At 45.1% G+C, this 23,375-nt stretch overlaps 1 protein-coding gene across 1 annotated transcript in view; it reads left to right on the top strand.

Moving 5' to 3' along the window:
* The first annotated feature begins 523 nt into the window (after positions 1-523).
* The window catches only part of mgat4a (alpha-1,3-mannosyl-glycoprotein 4-beta-N-acetylglucosaminyltransferase A), a 30,112-nt gene continuing 7,260 nt past the window's right edge, over positions 524-23,375 (top strand). Inside the window, exons 1-9 of the mRNA XM_061791794.1 lie at positions 524-1,155; positions 16,590-16,757; positions 17,008-17,148; positions 20,762-20,895; positions 20,984-21,030; positions 21,099-21,212; positions 21,831-21,906; positions 22,719-22,833; positions 23,041-23,171. Of these exons, the coding sequence (XP_061647778.1) occupies positions 1,062-1,155; positions 16,590-16,757; positions 17,008-17,148; positions 20,762-20,895; positions 20,984-21,030; positions 21,099-21,212; positions 21,831-21,906; positions 22,719-22,833; positions 23,041-23,171 (1,020 nt within the window). The 5' untranslated portion in view covers positions 524-1,061. The remainder of the gene's footprint in view (positions 1,156-16,589; positions 16,758-17,007; positions 17,149-20,761; positions 20,896-20,983; positions 21,031-21,098; positions 21,213-21,830; positions 21,907-22,718; positions 22,834-23,040; positions 23,172-23,375) is intronic.

The raw sequence follows: 23,375 nt of genomic DNA, 5'->3' as shown, positions 1-23,375 counted from the left end.
TTCTACCAAAGTTATTTCATGTGGCGATTCTTGCACTTTCACCCAAGTATTATTTTAAGAAGATGATCATTATACATTTTCTCAAATGAAATGTTGCCGTGGTCCTACGAAACCAAGGTTGACCTTGCCGGTCATCCGAAACCGACAGAAAATGGCACGGAAAGCCTACTAGAACAACGGAACCTTATTTGAGGCTGATGAGAGGCACTTTAACTTGTGGCAGTTTTTGTGCCGACTTGCATTTAACACGAGTTTGAATGTGATTTGAACACAGCCCAGTGACAAGAGGCACGATTGCGCAACCGACATATTTCAGTTGCTTAGTTTTACTTCCCCTTTCAAAAAGATTTGAAAAAATTATTACAGGTTAGTGGGTATATTAATGGTGGAAAAAAGTGTGGAACACGCACCGTAACTTCTGAATCTCAAGACAATGTCCAGGACAGACTTGGGAACGACAACACTTACTTTATTTTGAAAGGTCACACCGGAAGTGAGCGAGTGCACGAAAACTAACCGACAAGTCGAGCCAAACAGTTGCTGGGAATTGCGCAAATGAACATATTTTAAGGCGTTTCACGACAGAAGATTTGTAAATACACGAAGTGCCTTTTTTTTTAATTGTGGTCGAACCAAGCGTGCGTAGCAATTGCCATTAAATGCCAGCTTGGCAAAGCCAGAAAAGGATTGGATGAAAAAAGAGGCGAGGAGGTTAACTGCGCTTGTACGGCTCATTTTCGGCTTCCCTCGTCTGTCGCAGAAGCGACGTGATTTGGAGGCGAGGAAGGAAAAGGGTCCACCGCCGCCAGACGCGCACAAAGCCGAAAATGCTTCTTCCTGTTTGCGACGCTGACTGACGGAGCCGCCCCCCCCACTCCACCCCTTGGAGAAATGGAGCGCACCGGCAGCTAACCCCACCATGTAAACCACCTCGACGCGGACGACCGTTGCCTCGTCACCGACCGCAGGAGGACGGTTCAGGGCGGGTGGGTGGGCGGTGGGGGGGAGTTTGGACTCCTCCGAACACGCGTCCGCGCTACTCTCGTCATAACGAAAATGAGATGAGGCTCAGAAATGGAACTGTGGCCACTGCGATAATTTTCTTCACGTCTTTCCTCAGCTTGTCCTGGTACACCGCCTGGCAGAATGGCAAAGGTAGGCGCAGCCCTTCTCGGCCACCGCCTCACTGTGTAGTCGCGCTTTCAGGGGGAGGGGGAAGGAGGCCCGGGCACAGCCGAGTGCCGACAAATGGCACCGCGAGGGCACCTTTTGCCCAAATTAGTTTTAGTCTCAAACAAAACAAAACAAAAATAATCGTAAATAAAAATCACGGTCAGATTGATTGATTGATTTTTCTCAACACAGTCCACTCGCATTGTTGCATTGAACAAATAAATGAATAAGGGGCCCAACGATATTCTATAAATCAAACTTTTCCAACTTAAAAACTCTCGAAACTTGACAATGGGCCTATTGTTATCACATTCAAAGCAAACAGACAGCTTCATAACATTCCCCCCCCCCATTTGTCAATCAGGTTTTTGTGTGGTATGTGAACGCATAGCCGCCAAAGTACGGTTCCGTCGAATGAAACGGTGGTGACGGTGCTCAAGAGGGACTTGAAATCTTCACGTCACACCTGCTATTAATACGTTTCGAAAACATCTGTAGTTCATGGTTTGATGGAGACAAATACTTTTGAGGATATTCTTGGCCAGGCCGCGCTATGTAACACTATGTAAGAATTAGAACTAGTGCATATTGAGCTTGGTCGCTAAATGCTTGACGTTCAGCTTGGTCACTGATAAAGAGTCTCTCAAGTTGTGAATTCGAAGAATGGCATCCACTTTGTAGGCAAATAGGTGTTTTTTTTTTGGGTGATGGTAGACAAACTTGGAGGCACTCAAGTGTGGTCAGTATCTAGGCGACAACTAGCTTGGTATGTAGCTGGTAAAGTTCTTCCTGCGGTGTTTGCTTGGTTCAGTGCGCGAGAAGAGGCGAGAGTTGTGGCAGCTGCAACAGCGTCACCGTGACAACGCGCCGGCTCGCAATGCCCTGAAGAACATCACTGCGCTGGAGCAACCTCCATGCTCACTTGACCTACCTACCAGGGGGACCCGTTTTGAAGACGTGGAGGACATCAAGATGGCCGTGAGGACGGAGCGGCGGAGGATCCTGGAGGAATCGTTTCAGGAGAGCGTGAAGGCGCAGCGGATGGAAAAGTGAAGTTTTCCCCTTCGGATTTGAAATATGTCTCTTGTGACACTTTTCCGACACACCTCATACTTGAAGCCTGTTAACTAGCGAGTTGACATTCGGCTTGCTCCAAACCTCCTAGACGTTCAGCTAAGTAACTATCAGGTCGACTTTCGACTTGGTCAGCACCGTGTTGGTTTTGAGGTTTCTCAAAGGCTGGTAGACGTCTTGCTCATTCATTACATATTATTATATTATTATATCCATAATATTCGTTTTGGGAAGCACCTGGTCTGCATTCAGTTTGGTCACTCGCTGGTTGACATTTGGTGGAGCTTTAGCAAAAGCGGGTAGCCATCCAGCTAGGGAACATGCTGATGGACATCCACTTTACTCAAAAGCTGGTGGTCATCCATCTTGCTGACCAGCTCATTGCCATCCAGCTCGGGAAGTCCCCGTGAGACCCATCCATCCATCCATCCATTTTCTGAGCCGCTTCTCCTCACTAGGGTCGCGGGCGTGCTGGAGCCTATCCCAGCTGTCATCGGGCAGGAGGCGGGGTACACCCTGAACTGGTTGCCAGCCAATCGCAGGGCACATAGGAACAAACAACCATTCGCACTCACAGTCATGCCTACGGGCAATTTAGAGTCTCCAATTCATGCATGTTTTTGGGATGTGGGAGGAAACCGGAGTACCCGGAGAAAACCCACGCAGGCACGGGGAGAACATGCAAACTCCACACAGGCGGGGACGGGGATTGAACCCCGCACCTCAGAACTGTGAGGCTGACGCTCTAACCAGTCGGCCACCGTGCCGCCCCCCGTGAGACCCCTGCCCCCTATTTTTGCTTTCAGTTTTCTTTGAGTTAAGGGAACGTTTCCTGCACGTTAAAAGCCCAGAAGACCAACGTGTCTCCCCAATACTGACACGCCATCCTATATCACGCAATCGTTGACTTATTATGGGCGCAGCCTTATCGCGCCGCAATTTGTGTTGTGGGGCGTTGATGTGTGGCCGCTTGCCTGGGTTGCAGTCCTCGCGGAGAGCGTTGGGGCTGGGCCCTCGTGGCTTCTTATCAGCACAGTGTCAATGATTGCAATAAATTCCATGGTGTGGCGCTTATGTGCTAATCAAAGACTAGTAGACATTCCAACAGCTTCTTCCCTCTTGCAATCAACTTCTTAAACAGCTAACTTATAATTCCATTACAACAAGCTGGCAATTTTTGGACTTGAGTTGGTTGTCACATTTCTGTGGGGCCAATGATGTATTACTCGTGCACTCGCTGTAGTTGTCTCGCCGTGCTGCACTATTTGCATATAGTGGCCACTCGTGCCAGAGTAGCGTCTGCTCCATTTGCACACTGATTGAGGAGTATCTGTAACATTTGCACAACCATTGTCCCAGATGATCGCACGACTCGTCACTTTAAACCGCATACACTCCTTGAAGTCTCGGCGCCCTTTGCTCAATGGTCATTGCACCGGACTATTGCGATATTAGCCATTCGAACTGCTCGAAGTGCTCGAGGACTCTGCATCTTTTTGCACAATTGTTTTTTGTCAATGTCTTTATGTCTCCAAAGTGTTCTGTAAATTGACTGTCTGTTGTCGTACTTGAGCGGCTCCAACTACCGGAGAGAAAATTCCTTGTGTGTTTTGGACATACTTGGCAAATAAAGATGATTCTGATTCTGATTCTGAAAGTGTCCTTTCCGTGGAAGTCCAAAGAATGAAAGCACACTGGCGGCGTGTGACTCCTCAGCGTGACTAAACGGCAACGTGCCGATGATGCCTGCTGCGATGCGTGCTCCACCTGTCGATCAATAACGCAATATTCATGTATGGATCACAAAATCGAGCCCTATTAAGTGCCTGTTAGTATTTAATTGCATAGAGTTGCGGTGTATTGAGAGTTTTCTGGAAAAATACACCTCAGAAGTCAACATTTGTAATGAACCATCATCATGCACAACTCCACAAGTGGTTTTTGCTTTTTCTTTGTTACGTCACTGCTGAAGGGTACCATTTATTTTTGTTATTTATTTATTTATTTTTGGTGTGTGATGATAACCATAGAATGAGAAATGGAACTTACTGGGATGTGAGAGGTGGTCTAGCAGAGAAGCACAACATGATCAATACAATTGATTAAATATCAATCAATAGCTTACACAAACAAATTTAACCAAACAGATGCTGCTATGTTTTGAAATAATATAGTATATCATTTTTTCCCATTAGCATGCAGCAGACATGCTGAGAGCGTTTGAAAGCAGACACAACAACTTGATTTTTTGGTTTTGTTTCCAAGCCTCATTTAATTGACTTGGTGACTTCAAACAAAACATTCAGTTATGGCAGGGTTGTTGTTGTCGTTCTCTGTCATTTGTCAAATTTAGAAGACGTAAAAATGTTCACTTTACAGGGTCCTGGCCTGGGATCGGAGCAAAATGTATCAGGAGATTGTAGACTTGAGCGCCATAGTAGAGCCAGGCTGGCCCACCCGCTGCACCACCAGCGTTTCCAAGCAGTGTGCACATATTACTGGAACAAAGGAAAACCAGCGACTACATCAACCCGAGGCGTGTAGAATTCAAGGAATTTTCCAAATGATGGAAACTCAAGCAGTCGTAAGCCGGAAACAATCCAAGGTGTGTTTTCCAAGTATGGGGGGCTGAAAATGCACACACTCCCTGATAGTTTAAGTTGAAACATTTGCCTTTTCTTAGAAAATGGAATGAGTAATGAAATGGTGTATTTACCAAGGTTATCATGGTTGTGTATGCACTTATAGGTCCTTTGGAATTTCCTAGGAAGTCAATTGTGGATAGTTCCATCCCATTTGTTCATACTTCCCTGTAGATGTTGGCTAAAATGAGGTCTGATGAGGTGCGCTGACGTCTCGTGTGATATGCTTGGCGTCACGCATTGACTTTGAAATCTGTGTTGTTAACAAATACATTTTGGGCGATCTTCAAATTTTGAGCTTTAACATTTCAACTGTGGAGTTTGTAATATATTTGACGCTGTAGTGAATCCCCTATTCACCAGCAGCCCCCCAAACTGTGGCAAAGCTGTCACATACGTCAATCCAAAGGCGCCCCCCCCCCCCCCCACCAACTCTCCCCCCAGTCACAGTGCTGTCATTTACTCGTCACCTCTGCCCAAGTGTTAGCGCAGTGACGTTGCACAGTCCGTGCCGACCGTTACCGATTAGGTTGATAAAGCGTAACCGTACTCCTCTGTGCTAAAACTGCTTTGCATTCAAGGCAAAGGAACGAGGAGGCGCAAAGAACACATAGTCCGTAGTTCACTAGCCCCAAGTTTAGCATAGCGCCAGAAGGCCTAATCAGCCTGTGGAATTGCCATGGATGAGCTAAAGCTGACATGTCAACCTGCGGTCAGCTGCTGGCCTGAAGACTATCACAAGCATTCACCTACATTCGAATATTGCTTCCACGAAATTGTATTCCTTTATTCCCAACAGTCTGTTCTCTTCATTTCGGAGTGTTTTTGGCTGTACTGCTTCCAGTACCGTATGTAGATGTTCATTTTTCTTTTTATTTTTTTGTCATCCAATCAGATGTCACGGTAATCTAATCTGCCCAGCGCCTTCAGAATCAGTAGTGCTGGCCGGTGTAACGTAAACGACTGTGGGTATAAAGGTCTACCCACCTGTACATAAAATAAAAGTATCTTTTTTAGAGGGGAAGTCAAAATAAGCAACTGAGATCATGTGGTTGCACAAGTGTGCACACACCCTCATTACTGGGAATGTGGCAGTGTTCACAATCAACCAATCCCATTCAAAGTTAAATATTAATGCTTCTTTATACTCCCGCGCGACTGACAACGTCCACATTGCATCATGTGACCGACGAATTGGCCCATGCGGCCCCTCTGCGTAGCTTGACGCGCACACGGCAAAAATTGTTGCTGCGCGTAGAACGCCGCGGAGATCATCTCTCGTGATTGTTCCGTTTTAGTCACATGCTGCGATGACGTACTCGGCGAGCCCCTCGGTTCCGCCTGCTATCTACGCCGCCGCCTCCTCGATCGATTTTGCAGCATAATTAAACGCATAATCTGATCATCTAGGTCCATTTGTTCGAGCAGACACTGTTTCACGGTCGCCATTGTTGTCGCTTTGTTCCTTGTTACTGAAAGGAAAGTAAAAACGGTGACCGGAAATGGCCCAAAAAATGCAGAGGAAACTCCACCCTGCGGTGTCCGTGCTAATAGCAGCCGTAGCGACACTGCCCATATTTGGAAGTGGTTGCTTAGTGCCTACCAGGGAGTAACATGCCTATTTTTTCCGCTATTGGTCCATCGCTGACGTCACAGCCACGTCACTCCCGAGTTGAATATTTTTCAACTGGAGGCGCGCGCGGGGCTGCGACGGCAAACACCTTCCCTTGCGCCGCGACACGACACGGCGTTCCGTCGTCACGCCCTCACAGCACGTACACATTGAACAACAGGTATGTTGACGGTGCGCTGCGCTCTGCTAAGTGCAGTGTGAAAAGGGCTTTATGCTCCTATGGAACCAACGTTGAACGATTGCACTGTCAGACGACTGCAATAAAATCTTGTATTCCGATACCACCGCATCCCGTTTTTTTTACAATCATTGGGCTTTATCTTGTCAACTCAAATGCGACCGGATACAGTCGTTACCGTGGCGACTGTATTATAAGGACAAAATGGGGTGAAAACATGTGTTGGTGGTCACCGGTGCTCAAAACAGGAGAGGACGTTGGTTTAAGGCTCGCTTGAGGTATGTTCACGTACTTTGAATACGATACGGCTCGCAAGCGGACAACAAAACGTCATGTAGCCTAGCAAGCTAGTGGTAGCACGAACGGTTGTACGTAAACATGCCGCCGTTCTCTCGAGTCATTTCACTTTTTTTTTCAGTTGAGTTGTGGAAGTTATAGGTCACATGGTGAATAAAGTTTTAAAATGATTTTTCTTCATCTCCTTTTTTTATATCGCGAAAATCATTTGAACAGGGGTGTGTAGACTTTTTTTAAATTTTTTTTTTAATAGCTATTCTTTTTTTCGCAATAGGGGCTGTCTCTTCAACCAATCGGATTTCCAATTCGCCTCCGAGGGCCAGCCAGCTGGTCCAAAATAATATCAGAATGTTTCTGTCCTGTGATCGATTGGTGTGAGCAAGCCAAGTTCGACTAGCAAAACATATCTGTAACAATATGCACACATTTATGTATTTCATAATCCGCATCTGTGGAGAGTATGTTATAGATATTGATTGTGAACTGCTCTGTGCTGTCTTTTTGCAGTTTTGCGTACGTCTGTTTAGGACGCCCGGGTCTTCCTCACAGGTCTTAGGTTCAGGGTTCAAATTTAGGCTCCGACCTTCCTCTGTGGAGTTTGCGTGCTTTCCCCGCGCTCGTGTCACTTTCCTCCAGGTACCGCTTCTTTCCCTGGTCATGTGACTTGCAGCGAAGAGGGCCTGATGTCAGTCAGCTGTATAAACACTCCATCGTGACTTTCCCGAGTGTGCGCTTCTTTGTTTCTTGTTGCATCACATGGTGAAAATGTCTGTTTGACACACCCTCAGGGAAAAACCCATTCATTCCTGATTAATCAAACTCAATTTCCTGTACATCAAGAATAGTAGGTTGGTTCTTGTCACACACACACAACAACTTTATTAAGCAATGTTGTAAAGGAACTACTTGTAATATTCATAACTGTCATGCAAGTGTAAGCAGGAGTTAAACTAGCTTGTCGTGGGAGAGGGACGCTTTGCCTATTGGCGTTGACTTTTGTGCATCATGCTTTTTAATGTTCTTAACTGTCGTACAAGTGTCAAAGTATGGTTACTGCTGTATATTAAAACCTTAATGCTAAATTGTGAATTACCGTTACAGATGGGTAGGATCATCGAGTAATCCATAGTTAATAATTGTCGATTGTGTGGAGTTGGCATCGACCGTTTTTTCATTGAACGTAGTACGTACACGGTTTTGTAATCTAAGAAAAGCTCATTCTTGGACAGATCTTAAATTTTGACAAGATGTGTAAAAACAGAGTGAAGTGGTAAACTTGTTTGACTTTTTCCTGGAATTCACTTGCAATAAGGCATTTTGTGTTGCAATATGCCCAAACATGGTAAAGCAAGAGTGGAGAGGAAATTCGCCATATCAAAATCTAGGGTGCTACATTGCCCTGCCAATAACAATACTCATGGGCATATATTCTTTATCCTCTGTGAAAAATGACTAATATTACAGCATCTTACGCTGAACCAATTAGTTGTGAAACTAATCCATCCATCCATTTTCTTTACCGCTTCTCCTCACGTGGGTCGCGGGCTGCTGGAGCCTATCCCTGCTATCTTCGGGCAGGAGGCGGGGTACACCCTGAAGCGGTCGCCAGCCAATCGCAGGGCACATAGAAACAAACAAGCATTTGCGCTCACATTCACACCTAGGGGGTAATTTAGAGTCTTCGGTCATGTTTTTGGGATGTGGGAGGAAACGGGAGTGCCTGGAGAAAAGCCACCCAGGCACGGGGAGAACATGCAAACTCCACACAGGCGGGGCCGGGATTTGAACCCCGGTCTTCAGAACTGTGAGGCAGATGTGCTAATCAGGCCGTCACCTTGCCGGCGTTGTTAAACTATTCTTCGTTTATTATGAATGTCTATTATGCTGCCATCTGGTGGTGGCCACGACGCACACGCCAGAAAGAGCACAACGTCAATGGGCATTGAAGCATGAAATCATGATGCACAAACGGTTTATTTTTGATTTATTTTATATTGTACAATACTGTTTTAATTAGAAAATCGTCGCAATCTTCAAGTACAGATACCTGAAAAATCTACTTAATTACAGTAAGTATTTGTTCTTCGCTACTTCCCACCTGTGCTGCACATCGCATTATTTTTTTGAAGTGTTTTAAGTTGTGTGATGCTTCTTAAGTGCTCTTCCTCTTTGCAAATTACACTTCCTCCTCACTGTCCTTTTAAAGCGCTTGCATCCACCAACCCGCTGATGCTTTTCCTCCTGCGTCCCAGCGTTCTACACACAATGGGCCAAAAATAGCACGCACCATTGCGGCGAATCGGTTGTCCAGAGTTACTGACAGACACGCACCCGCCGCAGTAATGTGCAATTTCAGGGGAGGTTTCTCGCTCGTTGTCCGCTTGTGTCTTGCATCGTGTGGAAGCGTTTTGGATTGTGTGTCGTCGGCGAGAGGGGAAGGGCAGCCTGCCGGGCGAATCCTCAGTGTCCTGGAAGGATGAGGAGAGCAGGCCAAATGATAAAAGAGGAGAGCGGATGGGGAGTGCCCGAGGTGGGCAGCTGCTGTAACGCCGACGAGACAAGTGGGATGTGTTCGTCCTTTGTTGCGCGTGTCCTGCGGCCTCTGCTCTCTCACACGCGCGCACAAACACACACACACCCCTTACTGTTCCTCCGGGAGCTCCTTTTAGACTGTCGGAAACAGGACAGGACTGGGCATTTTACACTGTTAAGTCATTATAGTAACAGCGACATCCTGTATCCCACGCTTGTGTTCACCCAGGCACAGAATTCCCCCAGAGAATTTCCCTCAGTTTAAGAGAGAGGCATGCTCTAATTTGTCGTCCTCTTAACTGATTTATTTTCTGAAGCAATGTGTTGTTGTTTTTTTCCGGAATTCTTTTCTCTGCACACATGGTAAGCGTATTTACATAAATATTCGGAGCTATGGTCAAGACGAGGTCACAAAAATTGCTGCAAATCATGCGTTCAGAGTGAGCGCCACGGCAACCGTGTGCTCAAGTATTGGCTGGCGTTGGTGGTCTCACGTGGCTCTCGGCAGTCATGGGACGAAGCTTTTGTGGCCACTTATGTGCGATGCGATTGTCATCTCGGTAACCTCTGCCATGCATTTCATTGCAGTCTATGTCTGTTATGAGTACAAAAAAGGAAGAATCCATTCTGCAGCGGATCAATATGAAGCCAATCCATGCTCATTGTTACAAAGAGGACATTTTCACACATTTTCATGAACATCTCAGTTCAAGTTCATAATATGGAGCAAAATTAGTAATTGCATTAGCGAGAACCTCGAAAAGCGGAACACAATTTAGTGCTGGACTCCGGTGGACTTCCGAGTGGTTGTCATTTCAAAAAAAAAACTACTCTACCCATAGGGAAAAAAAAAAAAAAAAGTGAATGAATTAAAGCAGATTCATAATTCATAAGGTCTGGCAGTAGCTAATTGTAAGGGACAGGAGGGCGCTCCAGTCCAAAAATGTCGAAGGGAAACTCGTTTTGGGGGATTTAAGTGTCCTGACTCCTGTTAAGGTGCCTTTGAGCAAGACAACCGACCCAGCTCAAAAGCTGCAGCACTGTTAATGCGCCCTTTTTACTCTTGATATATTTCCTTGCATGCACCCAAACTTGCTTTACCGTTCATTTCCTTCCCTCCTCTGGCTAATATTTTTCACCATCGTGTTTGTGTTCCATTCATTAGGAAACCAAGGACATTTCCTGTTGATATTCTTGTCCTGCATCTTCGTGTGCCCCTTGTTACCCTCCCAGAGGGCGGCATTCTGGTCAAATAAATATTCCGGAAATAGAGCAATATTTTTGGGGGGTTTTGTTTTTTGTCTTTTCCGCTCCTGTGCCACTAACGCTCACAGCAAGAGTGGGCGGAGGTCAGCAGAAACAATGAGCTCATGGTGACGAAGCAAAACGAAGAATCTGGGTCGCACTCATGCCACAGGGAGCGATACCGGTCTGGATTTTCGTTGTATTATTTTGCTTACTTTCACAACCTCGAGTGTCGGGACCACCATAAACCGAGGACCACCTCTACATAAGACATTAACCGAAGTAGTTGAGATTTCAAAACAATATGCCAAAGGAAATGATGGAAAAAGAGAATCTCTTCCAAGAGACCACGGTGGTCAAACCGGTGGCCCGGGGGCCAGATCCGGCCCGCCACATCGTTCTATGTGGCCCGCGAAAGCAAAGCAAAATGGCTAATTGTGTTCTGGTGTAATAACATTGAGATATTTGAAAAGATATGTAACAGTTGAAAAACATGTTCTTATAGGCTTCTGATTTCAAAACTGGTTATTCATCAATGTGTTGTGTATACTGTATGTAATTATATGAGGTAATCTTTCGTACACAATGTACTTGAAGTACAGTTATTTTTGGGAGTTTTTAATGTAGGCTTCCTCTTTTCCTCTCAAAACCCACGTTGAGGTTATTCTTTCTTTCGGAACAAGCAGAACACGAGGTAATCCTCCGTTGCTCGCTGAACTGAGGTCTTGTGAGCGATAAGAGCCCGTAAGAATTAGACTTTACACGGATTTGATCGGGCTGATCGGTATCGGCCGATATTTAGCATTTTATGCCGATCGGCTTTAATGTCATTCGCCGATCCGATCAATGACGTCATGATCGGCTCCGCAAATGACATTTACTCCGCGTCACCGCGCGCACAGTATATTTGAATCCAAAAGCTAGATTATATTTAGCCTGTCTTTTAACGTAGTGCAATAACTGACGGCCAAAGAAGTTATTTATTAAAAAAAAAAAAAAAAAGTCGGCGGTGTGGGACAGACAACACGTAAAATAATCAGACAACAAGACAAATTTGCTCTTTCACGATTGCGCTGTCAGACTACTGCAATAAAATCTTGCATGCCGATACCACCGCATCCCGTTTTTTACGATCACTGGGCTTTATAAAGTATAAAGTAATTGAATTACAGTAAGTTAGCACCCATTATTTCTGTCATGACTGATTAGAATACACGATCTGCAGTGATTTGCGAGCTTTATGGCGCCAAGGAACATATTTTACAATTGAAAACTCACAGCACACCAATAAACAAAAATGTCACAAAAAGTGGAAAAATGAATTACTGTATTTACTTCCTGCCATCTAATAGAAGACCATTCATTTGTTCTGTCTGTCACTATGCCTCACTGGCATAAATCGAGGAACAAAGATACATTATTGATTCTAAATATGAATTTTTTTGAGCGATTAAGTACACAAGTATATACAGTAAATGAACAGGTCATTTAATGAGACACATATCTCCGTCTTGTGATCGGATCGGTGATCGGTTATCGTTTTGTTAAACTCGCTGATCGGCGATGGTGGCCTCCAAAATCCTGATCGCGTAAAGCCTGGTTACAATGCTATGCAGATTCTGCCTGGCGACTGCAGTGAGGAAGCACGGCGCTAGCAGGTGCACCACCGGAGGCTTCTTTCTCACGCATAATGCACAAGCATGTTTTGCGTACATGTGACTTCTCTTACGTCCGAGCGAGTCTGAATTCGTTTCTGAGGATTTTTTTCTTGATTTTTTTTCCCGAATCAACGTTTTTCCCGCATGGTCCTAAACTATAAGTAGGGTCCGCGTTTTTAGTCATGACTCTTTTGCTTACGCGTTGTGATTCTAACTGGGTATTCTATCTGGAGTGATTTGAAAATGCAAATTTGTGTGAGAATTGCAGATGTCCATCTTCCCGCTCTTTAACGAACCGAGTGCGCTGCAGTCCCTCTTCAGTTCTCCGCAGTCAGCAAGTTCACTATGAGGGTGTCCCGAAAAATTGTGGAGGTTATTTTTTTCTCTCTCAACCAAAACGGCAACTGGCCTCAACAGGTTACAAGTTCAAAGCTGTTTGCTCTTTAGGCTTTATGCACATGTGGCGCAAGATCTGCTGATGTGTTTTGTTTGCAGTTGGCGTATGAAGAGAAGGCCGACGTGACCACTCAAGTCAAACAGAACTTGACTGACTTCAAAGCGTCGTGTGACGTCAGCAAATCTTGCGAGACCGCGGGTCGATCCGTGCGATCACCTGAAAGATGTGTTGAGCTTCGTCAGTGGCGTTATTGTTTTGTGACGTCGTCACAGAAGTGTCATAACCATACGAGGCCAGGAATGGAATTCACTGCTGCATAGGAACGGGTCTGTCGATTGCAAAATGCAAATTAATTGAATTGCATGTCGCGTAATGTACGTAGCATGCCTCTGACAGCATAACAGATGATGACGAGCATGAAAAGGAGCACAGAAGCTTGAGAACAAACGGCACATTTTCACTGCCTCTCCATGATGGGTCTTTCTGGCATCTTCAACGGTTGAGCAGTTTGACTTTCTTTTACTTTATTCTTAAGTGGGCCACTTGTCTTTACACTTGCATGACCGTTAGAAATGTTAAAATGAAATTAAAACCTAAAGCGTTAGTAGAGTTTGAGCTTGAAACATATACTTGCCTTTATATTACATCCTGTGGGAAGATTTGTTTTAAATGTCAAACAACTTGGAAGTCAGCCAGCGTCAAGGAACGGATTCTCGTCCACTTTGGAGGTTCCGCTGTTATTGTTATATACTGTAATGCAAAACACAATGTGGCCGCTATTAATTGGTATGATGGTGTATCAGTGCACTTGCATCAAGCAGAGCATGGGGCCTAAATGCACCTTTCTTTCTATTTTTTTTTTTTTTTGCGGCCTTTCCGGCTGCACGGTCAAGCAGAAAGAAGGATCTGTATCCCTTTTATGCCGGAACACTTTTACTGTGTCACAGTGGACTTTTTAAGCTGCCAGTGTGCTTTGTCAATGCACCTTTCAAAAGGCGTTTGACGGATGTGAATTGCACATTTCGACTGCCCTTCGCCCCCACAATTTTGTCAAAATGTTCGCCTCAGGACGGCAAGAAACGCAAACAGAAGGAAGGTAAAGCGAACCTCGCGAGGTTGTTGTGTCAGCGTTGGCTCTTAGCCCCTCCCCCCATTACTCCTTGGAAATGGAGACTCTGGTTGGTTTAATTGTTTCATGTATTCTGCACAGTCATCCAACTTTTTTTTTTTTTTTTTTATCCACTCTGTTGCTCCTGTGAGTGACACAACCACACACATCCCCTAATAGATTTTTTTTAATTTGACCTTTTATTTTATCAACATAGACAAGACTTTTACCACAGGTAATCAATCTCCTGTCCAAGAGAGGCAGCCGCTCAAATAATGAGGTTGCAAACTGCATTGTATACATACATACATGCATGTGACTATTTATGAGCCTAACTAAATTGCAGTAGAAATCGCAGGAGGGGACAGCGCATAAAGGCTAAAGCAGTCAGTCGAAAATGTAACCACCACATTTGCATCTGTGACTTCGTGTTTATAGATTCTCTAGTACAATACGCGGACACCTGAATAAAATCAGGCTTGAGATGGAACAATGGACAGACAACTTGTGCATGCAAATGCAAATGGTGAGGAGGGCATGAAGCTGGGTACACACATACCGAAAATTAGGCCAAAGCACATGCCGATTATTTTGGGCTCTTCGTCACGTGGCGTCGCTCACATTTTTCAAAGCAGACCAGATGTTACAAATTGGTATGTGTGTACCAGGCTAAAGATGTTTAAAATCAATGCGTGCGTACATGTACATTTTCCAGCACATACTCAATATTATTTCTCCACGGTCCGGTACAGACATTAGACGGCATCACTTCTCCTTTTTGGCCTCGAAGGCAAGCGCTGACTCTAAAGTACAAACAAAAAAACAACAACACATGCTTAGTTGGTATTTTAACCGCAAGTCAGCATTTCCAAGGTGTTAAATTTACTTTAGAGAGACAATCTTTAAAAAGTGATGACAGGTATGGGAGATTGAGTCTTTTGAGTTGCATTCAAGAGCACCGGTTTTGTCAGCATCAGTAAGGATAAGATTGTTCAGCGGTCAAACAACCTGTGTTATGTGCATGAAGTCATTTTGCCGTATTCCGCCATTTTCAGTGTGATACAGTTGAGGCCAATTTTTTTGTGCCATGGAATCCTTTCAATTTAAAGAGATTATTTTTAGTTTCAAACCAAAACAAAAAAGGACAAACATTCCCACTCAGTTCATGGGAACTCTTCTAAAGAATATGTACACGTGAAAGGCCTGAAGTCTTCTTTTGTCTTTCCACTGAATACTCCTCTTTATTGCACAAATACCGCCGAATAGAAACCTTATCTGTGCTGTTTGCATGGGATTGGAGGTGCGGCTTCGCCTTCACAGGCCCGCCAGTCGACGACGCGCTGTTGTGCAGATCAAAGTTTGTTTTGGGTTTGAAGCTGCCCTTTTCATGGGGCTCGGGCCCGAATGACAGCATCTGTTTCGAACGGGTTGAGCGTGGACAGACAATCGCTCAGTCAGACAGAACGGCAGAGATAAAGGGGAGTCCAGTCGTCATTGTTTTATTGACGAGCTCCCCCGAAACGCCTGCAGCCGTGAATCATATGAGGCGACATTATGACTACAGAACCTCAAGAAAGCCTCACTAACACCTCCAAACGGACTATCCTCGTGAGTCCCCGATTACAGTCGTCCCTCTGTATGGCTACTTTGACAGGAGTAGATGTTAGCAAGCATGGCCGTCAGATGACAACCGCAACGTATTTCATAAAAACACACCATTGACAGTTATTGGAGAGCTTTTAGCACAAGTTAGCGAAGTATTATCTTTTTACAGGTTTAAATGTTTAGGCAATAGGCACGCTAACAAGAAAGTCTGTGTCCGATTTGAAAACAACTGTGTGTTTACAATGGTCCAACTCACATTTTGGGGGAATTCATCCCCTGAAGCCAATAGCACTGAGCAGTATGGAATTTGGAATGCATGTCCATCATGATTTGACTGATACAACTACATTTGAATCTACAGTGGCAACTTTAAACCATTTGCGCTGGTATCAATTACTTGATATATAATGAAATATTAAGCACGGTTCTTTGTTGTCTGAGCTCCAGCACCTTTATTTTAACCTCCTTTGTTGTATTTATTTTTTAGAACTCCTTTATGATTTTTTTCTTGCCAATGATTTAGAACAAGGAAGCGAGCAAGCCACAGGTGGCCTTTGCACATAACAAGTTCCATGTGGGCGTGGCTAACGGTGTCATGGTCTGTGTTTTGGGTTTGGGTTGTGTTTAGTTTTGTTCCATGTTTTCCTGTGTTCCATGTTTGTCGTGTGCTCATTAGGTTGTTGTGTCCACCTGTTCTCGTCTATTTTGTGTCGACCAATCAGCTCTCTCCAGCCACTCGTGTCTTGTCCAGGGTTCCCTGGGTTCTTTCGGTTCATTGTCGTTGTCACATGTCTTGCCATGTCATAGTCGCCAGTTGTTTTATCATTGTGATTAAATATTATTATTTTGAGATTCCCGCACTCCTGCCTTGCCTCCCTGCTTCCCTGCAATTGGGTCCACCATGTTCTTGCCTTGCGTTCCTCGCCGTCGCCCTAACCATGTTCATGACAAACGGAAAATCCCGATCTATCTTGGTCAATTGTTGTTGGACAGCATCTGTTTCAAACGGGTTTCAATGACTGCTGTACTTTCTGTTCCTCCTCGCAGAGAAACTGGTAGCATACCAGCGGGAGTTCCACGCCTTGAAAGAGCGCCTTCGTGTGGCCGAGCACAGGACGCTGCAGCGCTCGTCGGAGCTCAACAACATCCTTGAGCAGTTTCGGCGTGCCATTGCCGAAACCAATAACAGCAAAGATACCCTCACCACCTTCTCAGGTAAGCGACTGCTCTACTTAGAACATCGAACAAAAGGGAGTCGGGTGTTCTAGTCGTTGCTATTTAAAGGTGAAAAAATAGATAACAATCCTTCATTGGTGCGCTTAACATTGTCGGACATTCATCATTGAAATGCTCTCATTGTTGATCATGTCAATTGCAAAAACGGAGGATCATTTTTAAACTGTGGTCGTCTACACTCAGCCCTTGCTAGTTGACCTTACTGTGTTTCTTGTTCTCGTGTATTTAGATGAGACCCAGAAACTTTTGAAGGAGCTGGCCAACAGAAAACCTCTCCACGTACCAAACATCTACCACCACCTGCCTCACCTGCTCAACAACGAGGGCAGCCTCCAGCCCGCCGTGCAAGTCGGCCTCGGACGCACCGGAGGTGAGGACTGGCCCGGGCTAGCCGACGCAATTTACAAGAGTCGTGCCTTCGCTTCCTTGTAAATATCCTCTGGACTCGGCGTCGTATTGAGGCCCCCCGGAGGAATGTTTACACACTGTAGATAATCATCATCGATGTACGTGAGTCGTCGTTCGCAAGCTATGCAGCCAACTTCCTGGCTTTGATAGCGCAGTCAATTTGTTTTATCTACCACATCCCACATGAAGTGGTCTAGTTGAATCGAACGAAAAAGAAATAGTAGTAAAAAGTAGAGAGGAGAGCTTTTTTTATGCAGAAAATAAATGTCACCCCCCATGCCAATACTTAAGTAGAACACTCAACAACACAAAAAGCATCACTGTTCAGTTTGCGCTTCATATTCTCATTGACTCCTTCTGCTGTAGAATTATTTAACAGAAAATCTTTTTTTGAAGCATGTCTGCCCTGCCTTTTTTTTATTTATTTATTTTATTTTTTTTTTTTTTTTAAAGACACGTCGCAAAACAGGCCAAACTGGCTGAACTTTGCAGTGCAGGCCTCTGCATGTATGTACATGTACACGCATGCTAATGTTCAGATCTGGTGGCCTCAAGCTGGAGGCGTACTGCAATGCACTACATTCTGTATAGTATTACATCAACGCACACCTGACGCTTCCTTTTTTCCCCCAAAGGGACCAGCCTGCAATTTAGAGGGGCGCCCCATTGGTGCATCTTCAACATAGACAGTCAATTGAACCAATCGGATGAAAGTATGAAATTAGCCCAACTTCTTCCTGAAAGGTAGCGCGGGCGAGCCCGGGCGGCCCATTGGTCCATCTTTAATACACGTAGACCGCAGACGGAACCAATCAGGCTATAGGACAAAAGAGGTCTCCCCCCTTTGCTGCGCCGTCCGGCGTTCGCGCTGCTAGTTTCACACTACAGTAGAAAAGTTCGTGTATCTCTTAGTTAGGTGTGATAGGTTACGTGCGCCTGTGCTGTGCCAAGTATGGCATTATCCAAAATATATTGCACATGAAAGACACAAAAGGCCAAAGAAACTTTCAGTGACATTGGCTGAGGTCATGCAATAGATGCACGTGTCAAAATGCACATACGCAAACACATACGAACAGCTGAAAATAGCTTTTGTTGCCGTCGTCAAAACGTAGTTTAGATGCGCACCTCTCTTCCCCTGAGCAACACATTCCACCCTGATTGAAACATTGTTTCTATTTTTACCGCGTGTCCGTGCAAAAAGTGAATCATTGGAACCGACTGCGAAGATTCTTTCGTATCGAACGGAAAAAAATCTCTGAATGCGGTCCAACAAAACTCCTCAGAGATTTGCTGAACTACCATTTTGAATGAGCAGCGAACAGCAAGGGATGTGCAGGGGGGGGGTGCAGGGGGTTAGACCTGCACACGTTGCACTTGCATGCATTATCACTCATTCACTGTCTCCCACCGACCCGCATGCTGTCAGACTCTCTTTTCCTGCCTCCCACGCTCTCCCTTTCATCTTTGACCTAGTTTTTTTTGTTTTTAATGCTGGTGGGTGTCGCTATTCGTCGTGAGAAACACAAAGCGAAACTGGGACAGATTCTCCACGCTCCGCAGATTGCCGACCCCCTTTTCTCAAGCCCAGCGCGTGCGCCTCGCTGCTGCTGCTGCACCTCAAGTATGTTTTCATACCCCTTGCGAGGCCCCTCATCGCTGTCTCCAGTGGGCATGATGACACGCCCAGTGTAGCCGAGTGTTCCCGGTCTCTGACATCATTTCGGAAATTGCGCAGGAATGCTTCGCGTCTCCGTACTTTGCATTTAGTTAATTGCAATTTCAAGTAGTAAGACAAAAGAACTTTGCATGAACATGAAGATGAGCACATGGATCAAGAAAAACAAGGTGCGTCATGTTTTTGGCTTGATGAGGTTGTGGGCTTCCTTAGAACAAATCTGAACTTCAATCTAAATGCTTCAATGTGTGCAGATTGGATTTAAGAGGTGAACAGTTAACGCTTCAATATGGAGTGAAAAAATGAATGAACAGTAAACAGTCAACACAGTAAACATGATTTAAAGAGAAGCCTAAGAATAAATGAGAATGTGACGCTCCTGCAATCGGGAAAATGTGCAAATAATCTGCATTATTGGTTAAACTGCATTAGTTAAAGATGGGGGGGGAAAAGGTTGCAGCATGTAGTATTTATAGTATTTGCTTTCAGACCAGTGTATGCTTGAGTAATCTTTACAGAGAAAATTTAATAGAGCTATTAGCTATAGAATATAGCTTCATATAATATACCAATTTAATATAGCGGCAGCTAATGTAATCTAGCTACCATCGAGCGTTAGAACATATTGTAGTGTCCCCCCCACAAGTGGTCAAGGATAAACACAGCTGCTGGTGCACTTTCAACTGCTTTATTGAACGAACGAAGTCACGCACGCTGGCTAACGGGCGAGCCGCTTTTCGGTCAGCCAACTCGACAGTCTCATTGGCGGACTCCCACATCACTCACCGGGTCAAGCCCCGCCTTTGAAAGCCGTACACACTCACAAGTCACAGATACTACAGTAGGACGTGAGGAGGGTAAAGTGGTGTTGAGTTTAAAGATACTGTATTGCTTGTTCTGACTATTACAGCAAGTGTGTTAGCGGTTTGTCTTCTGTTGCATCCCCCTCGGAGTGCGGGGAACAGTCGTGAAGACCATCAAGTTTGGCCTTGCCGCAGCATGTTCCGTCAGCCTAATGATCAGCATGCTCGGAACGATCACACATTAACCGCCAAAAGAAAAATGGATCCCTTGTAAGTTAACCGTAGTGGGGCCAAAGACCCTCGCCAACACCTCGTGTTGCGGTGTTAAAAATAAGCACTGAATAAGCACTGTAAACAATGCCTAGTGACATTGATTCAAGTTGCAGAATCAATTTTCTTTCTTTGGCCTGCTTTGCCACGCGAACAATGTGACCTTGACAATTACTTAACCATCAGTGAAGCGAATGAATCATGACGATCTCTTTCTGTTGCGTTTTGAGTCTGATGGGAGTTTTGGGGGGGATTTTTTTTGTTTTTATATCAAAAAAGAACAAACCACATGAAAGCAGCCTTGCACTCTCTTTGATGTCTTCCTGTCTCCTCTGTTTCCTTTTAGTAGTACGCTTGCTTGTAGTAGCTTGTTTTTTTGTTTTTGTTTTTTTTTAAATGCTGTTTTGAGAAAACCTGATGAAATTTGATTTATTCACAAATTACAGGAAAGAAATTGGTTTGAGCAACATTCTGTCCTTCAGCCAAACCCTTGCACTCCTAGCAGAAGCTCATGAATGAATTCAGCAGCTCTTTGCATCGTCGTTGTTGACCTGACGCCAAGTTGCGTTACTCTCCCGCTTCAGCCTAAATTCTGTCAAATGTTTTATTTTTTTTTAAAATCCCAAACCTGATGTTTTTAAGGTGCCTCTGTATGAGCATCACAGTGGTGTACGTCCACTGTTCCCTTCCTTCTGTCGCCATCTGTCCATGTCGTGGATTGCAGCCAAACTAATCTTTTAAATGTCTACCAACGACCATTTGCTATTTCTATCCATTTGATTGAAACGTGTTTTTTTCCCCCCCCCCGGTACGCCTCTGGCCAGTCACCATGGTGATGGGGATCCCCACGGTGAAGCGGAAGGTGAAGTCATATCTGGCGGAGACGCTCCATTCGCTCATCGACAAACTGTCTTCGGAGGAGAAACTCGACTGCGTCATTATCGTCTTCGTTGGGGAGGTGAGAGGTCGGCCGGTACCGGGCGGCAATCGTCACATGATGCCAAAAGTTGCCTGACGCTCAAAGGTCGCCCTGCTTTCTCCCCCAGACCGATGTAGAATACGTTCAGAGTGTGGTTTCCGGCCTGCAGAAGGAGTAAGAACACCTTACGATAGGAATGTCGGTTAGCTTCCTGTCTTCACCGATGTTATAATTTTCTTCAGGTTCTCGACAGAGCTCAATTCCGGTTTGCTGGAGGTCATTTCACCTCCCGCCACCTTTTACCCAGACCTCAGCAACCTTAAAGAGACATTTGGGGACTCCAAAGACCGAGTCAGGTAAGCCAGTGAAGCATCGGCGCCACCTTCCTTTCTTTGCCTTGTTAAGCAAAGTGAGAAGAAGAAAATGATGGCCCGGGAGGCACAGTGGGGGAGATGTGATGCAGAACCAGAAGGATGAGTCAGTGGGAGGGAGCAAGCGGGCGAGAGCTTTTAGTCAGCTGCTTAGTATTCTACAATCATTTGTCAAAGTCAAACCAAGGTCATCAGTACCGCTTCTTGCTCCCGAAGCGCTCCCTCGCCCTCGCAAGCTTTTGCGGTCGAGCGGCTTCATACAAACCTGTTCATGGCTGCGGTTCGTGTGTAGCCGGATCATAATAGACCCCAACCAAGAGACAAATCTTGTTTGTGTTTGTTTGCATCAGCTTGCAGGGTAACGTAAGCCGTGTGTCTCGTGTGGCATGTCGATATTCTTTAGATCGATGTGGTTTTGTGCATGTCTGCATCCGACTGAATAGTATTGAATAAACCCGCTGCAGTTTCAGGGGGAAACACTAATTGGACCTGGTAGTCTATTCGAGCAGCAGCAACAACCAATCGTCTCTCTCTGCATGTAGCCGCTAGGGCACTTTTAAATTACAGAAACTAACGTCGATGCTTTTTTTTGGTGTTATTTAGATGGCGGACAAAGCAGAACCTGGACTATTCCTTCCTCATGATGTATGCAGTGAGCAAAGGAGTTTATTATGTTCAGGTAAGCCCCGAAATATGGTAACTGGTGCTTTCCCAATTCTAACCAAGGCAGCCACAAAGCAAATGCATATTTGTTGCAATTCGTCAGCGTCTCTTTCCGCTCGTTAAGACCTCGCCTGGTTTGCTTAATCCTCATGGACTTCTGCTACACTCATCTGTCTTTTTGGTGCCCTGATGATTTTTTTATTTTTATTTTATATATATATATAATATATTTATTATTATTATTTTTTTTTTAAATAATAATAATATATATGTCACCAATACAGTGGAACCGCTAAGGCTGAACACAATCCGTTGCACCTGGTGCTAGCATTAGCACCACCGCTCCATCCGCATTCATCCCTTAGCTATTAATGGTCAACCCCGCGCATACTTTCTCCTATTAATGTCAGTCTGCTTCCTTCATGGAACTTCCAGTGTATATTCTTCTTCTTGTGTCACAAAGACATTTTTGAAAAAAAAAAAAAAAAGGCAAAAGACTTGCACAGGTTTAATCTTTGGACGCTCGCTGAACTGACATTTGCGATGGCATGAATGTCGTTCGTTTTGTGTGATATTTTTCCGGACAATTTTCTTGACCAACGACTACCATGCATACTTGCTGTTAATCTCCCATCTAATGCACGCGCTGTGTCATTTCCATTCTTTGCTCTCAGCTGGAGGGAAGAGGTATTTCCACCCGCTCTAGTTTGGTGTGCAGTAGCGCCGCTGTGTTTTCATTGCTCGGTTAGAAACAGCGCAACCCTCTGTGAGCATCGTAATTCCCAACCGTCCCGGTAGTTTCACTGCCGTGCGCTTCTGTTCCCTCAGTTGGAGGACGACATCGTGGCCAAGCCCAACTACTTTGCCACCATGAAGAACTTTGCCCTCCAGCTTTCGTCCGAGGACTGGATGGTCCTGGAGTTTTCTCAGCTGGGCTTCATCGGTAGGATTCTTTCAACACGTGCTAGACTCGCGTTGTACTTTAAACTGGGGGAGAGAATTTCTTGTCCTACCTTTTTGTGTTCTCATGTTTACAGTGTCGCAACAAGTCCCCAAAGTCTTGTTAATCCGACTCAAATGCCGGTTGCTAATGAGCATCTGTGCCAAAGCCACGAGACTCATTCATACTTTGCTGTGTGCTCTCTTGCAGGAAAGATGTTCAAGGCCCCGGACCTGAATCTCATTGTCGAGTTCATCTTCATGTTTTACAAGGAGAAGCCGATCGACTGGCTGCTGGACCACATTCTCTGGGTCAAAGTGTGCAATCCTGAGAAGGATGCGGTAAGCGCTGCAGTGTCACTGAACAGGTGTGGTTTTAGCGGCTCGAGATTCTTTCGACACTTCAAGGATCTCAAAGATCCGTGTTTGAATTTGGAACCTAATTTGCCAGCAACAGAAATGGAAGCCTTCAGTTCCGGAGTGTACAGGTCATCTTTTAATTAACCATAACTCACGCGTACAAATTAGAATCAAACTCGAATAAAG

This window comes from Phyllopteryx taeniolatus, chromosome 12 (assembly GCF_024500385.1).
Source record: "Phyllopteryx taeniolatus isolate TA_2022b chromosome 12, UOR_Ptae_1.2, whole genome shotgun sequence".
Classification (NCBI taxonomy): domain Eukaryota; kingdom Metazoa; phylum Chordata; class Actinopteri; order Syngnathiformes; family Syngnathidae; genus Phyllopteryx; species Phyllopteryx taeniolatus.
Note: the sequence above shows the minus strand (reverse complement) of the source record. Positions and strands in the feature narration are given on the sequence as shown.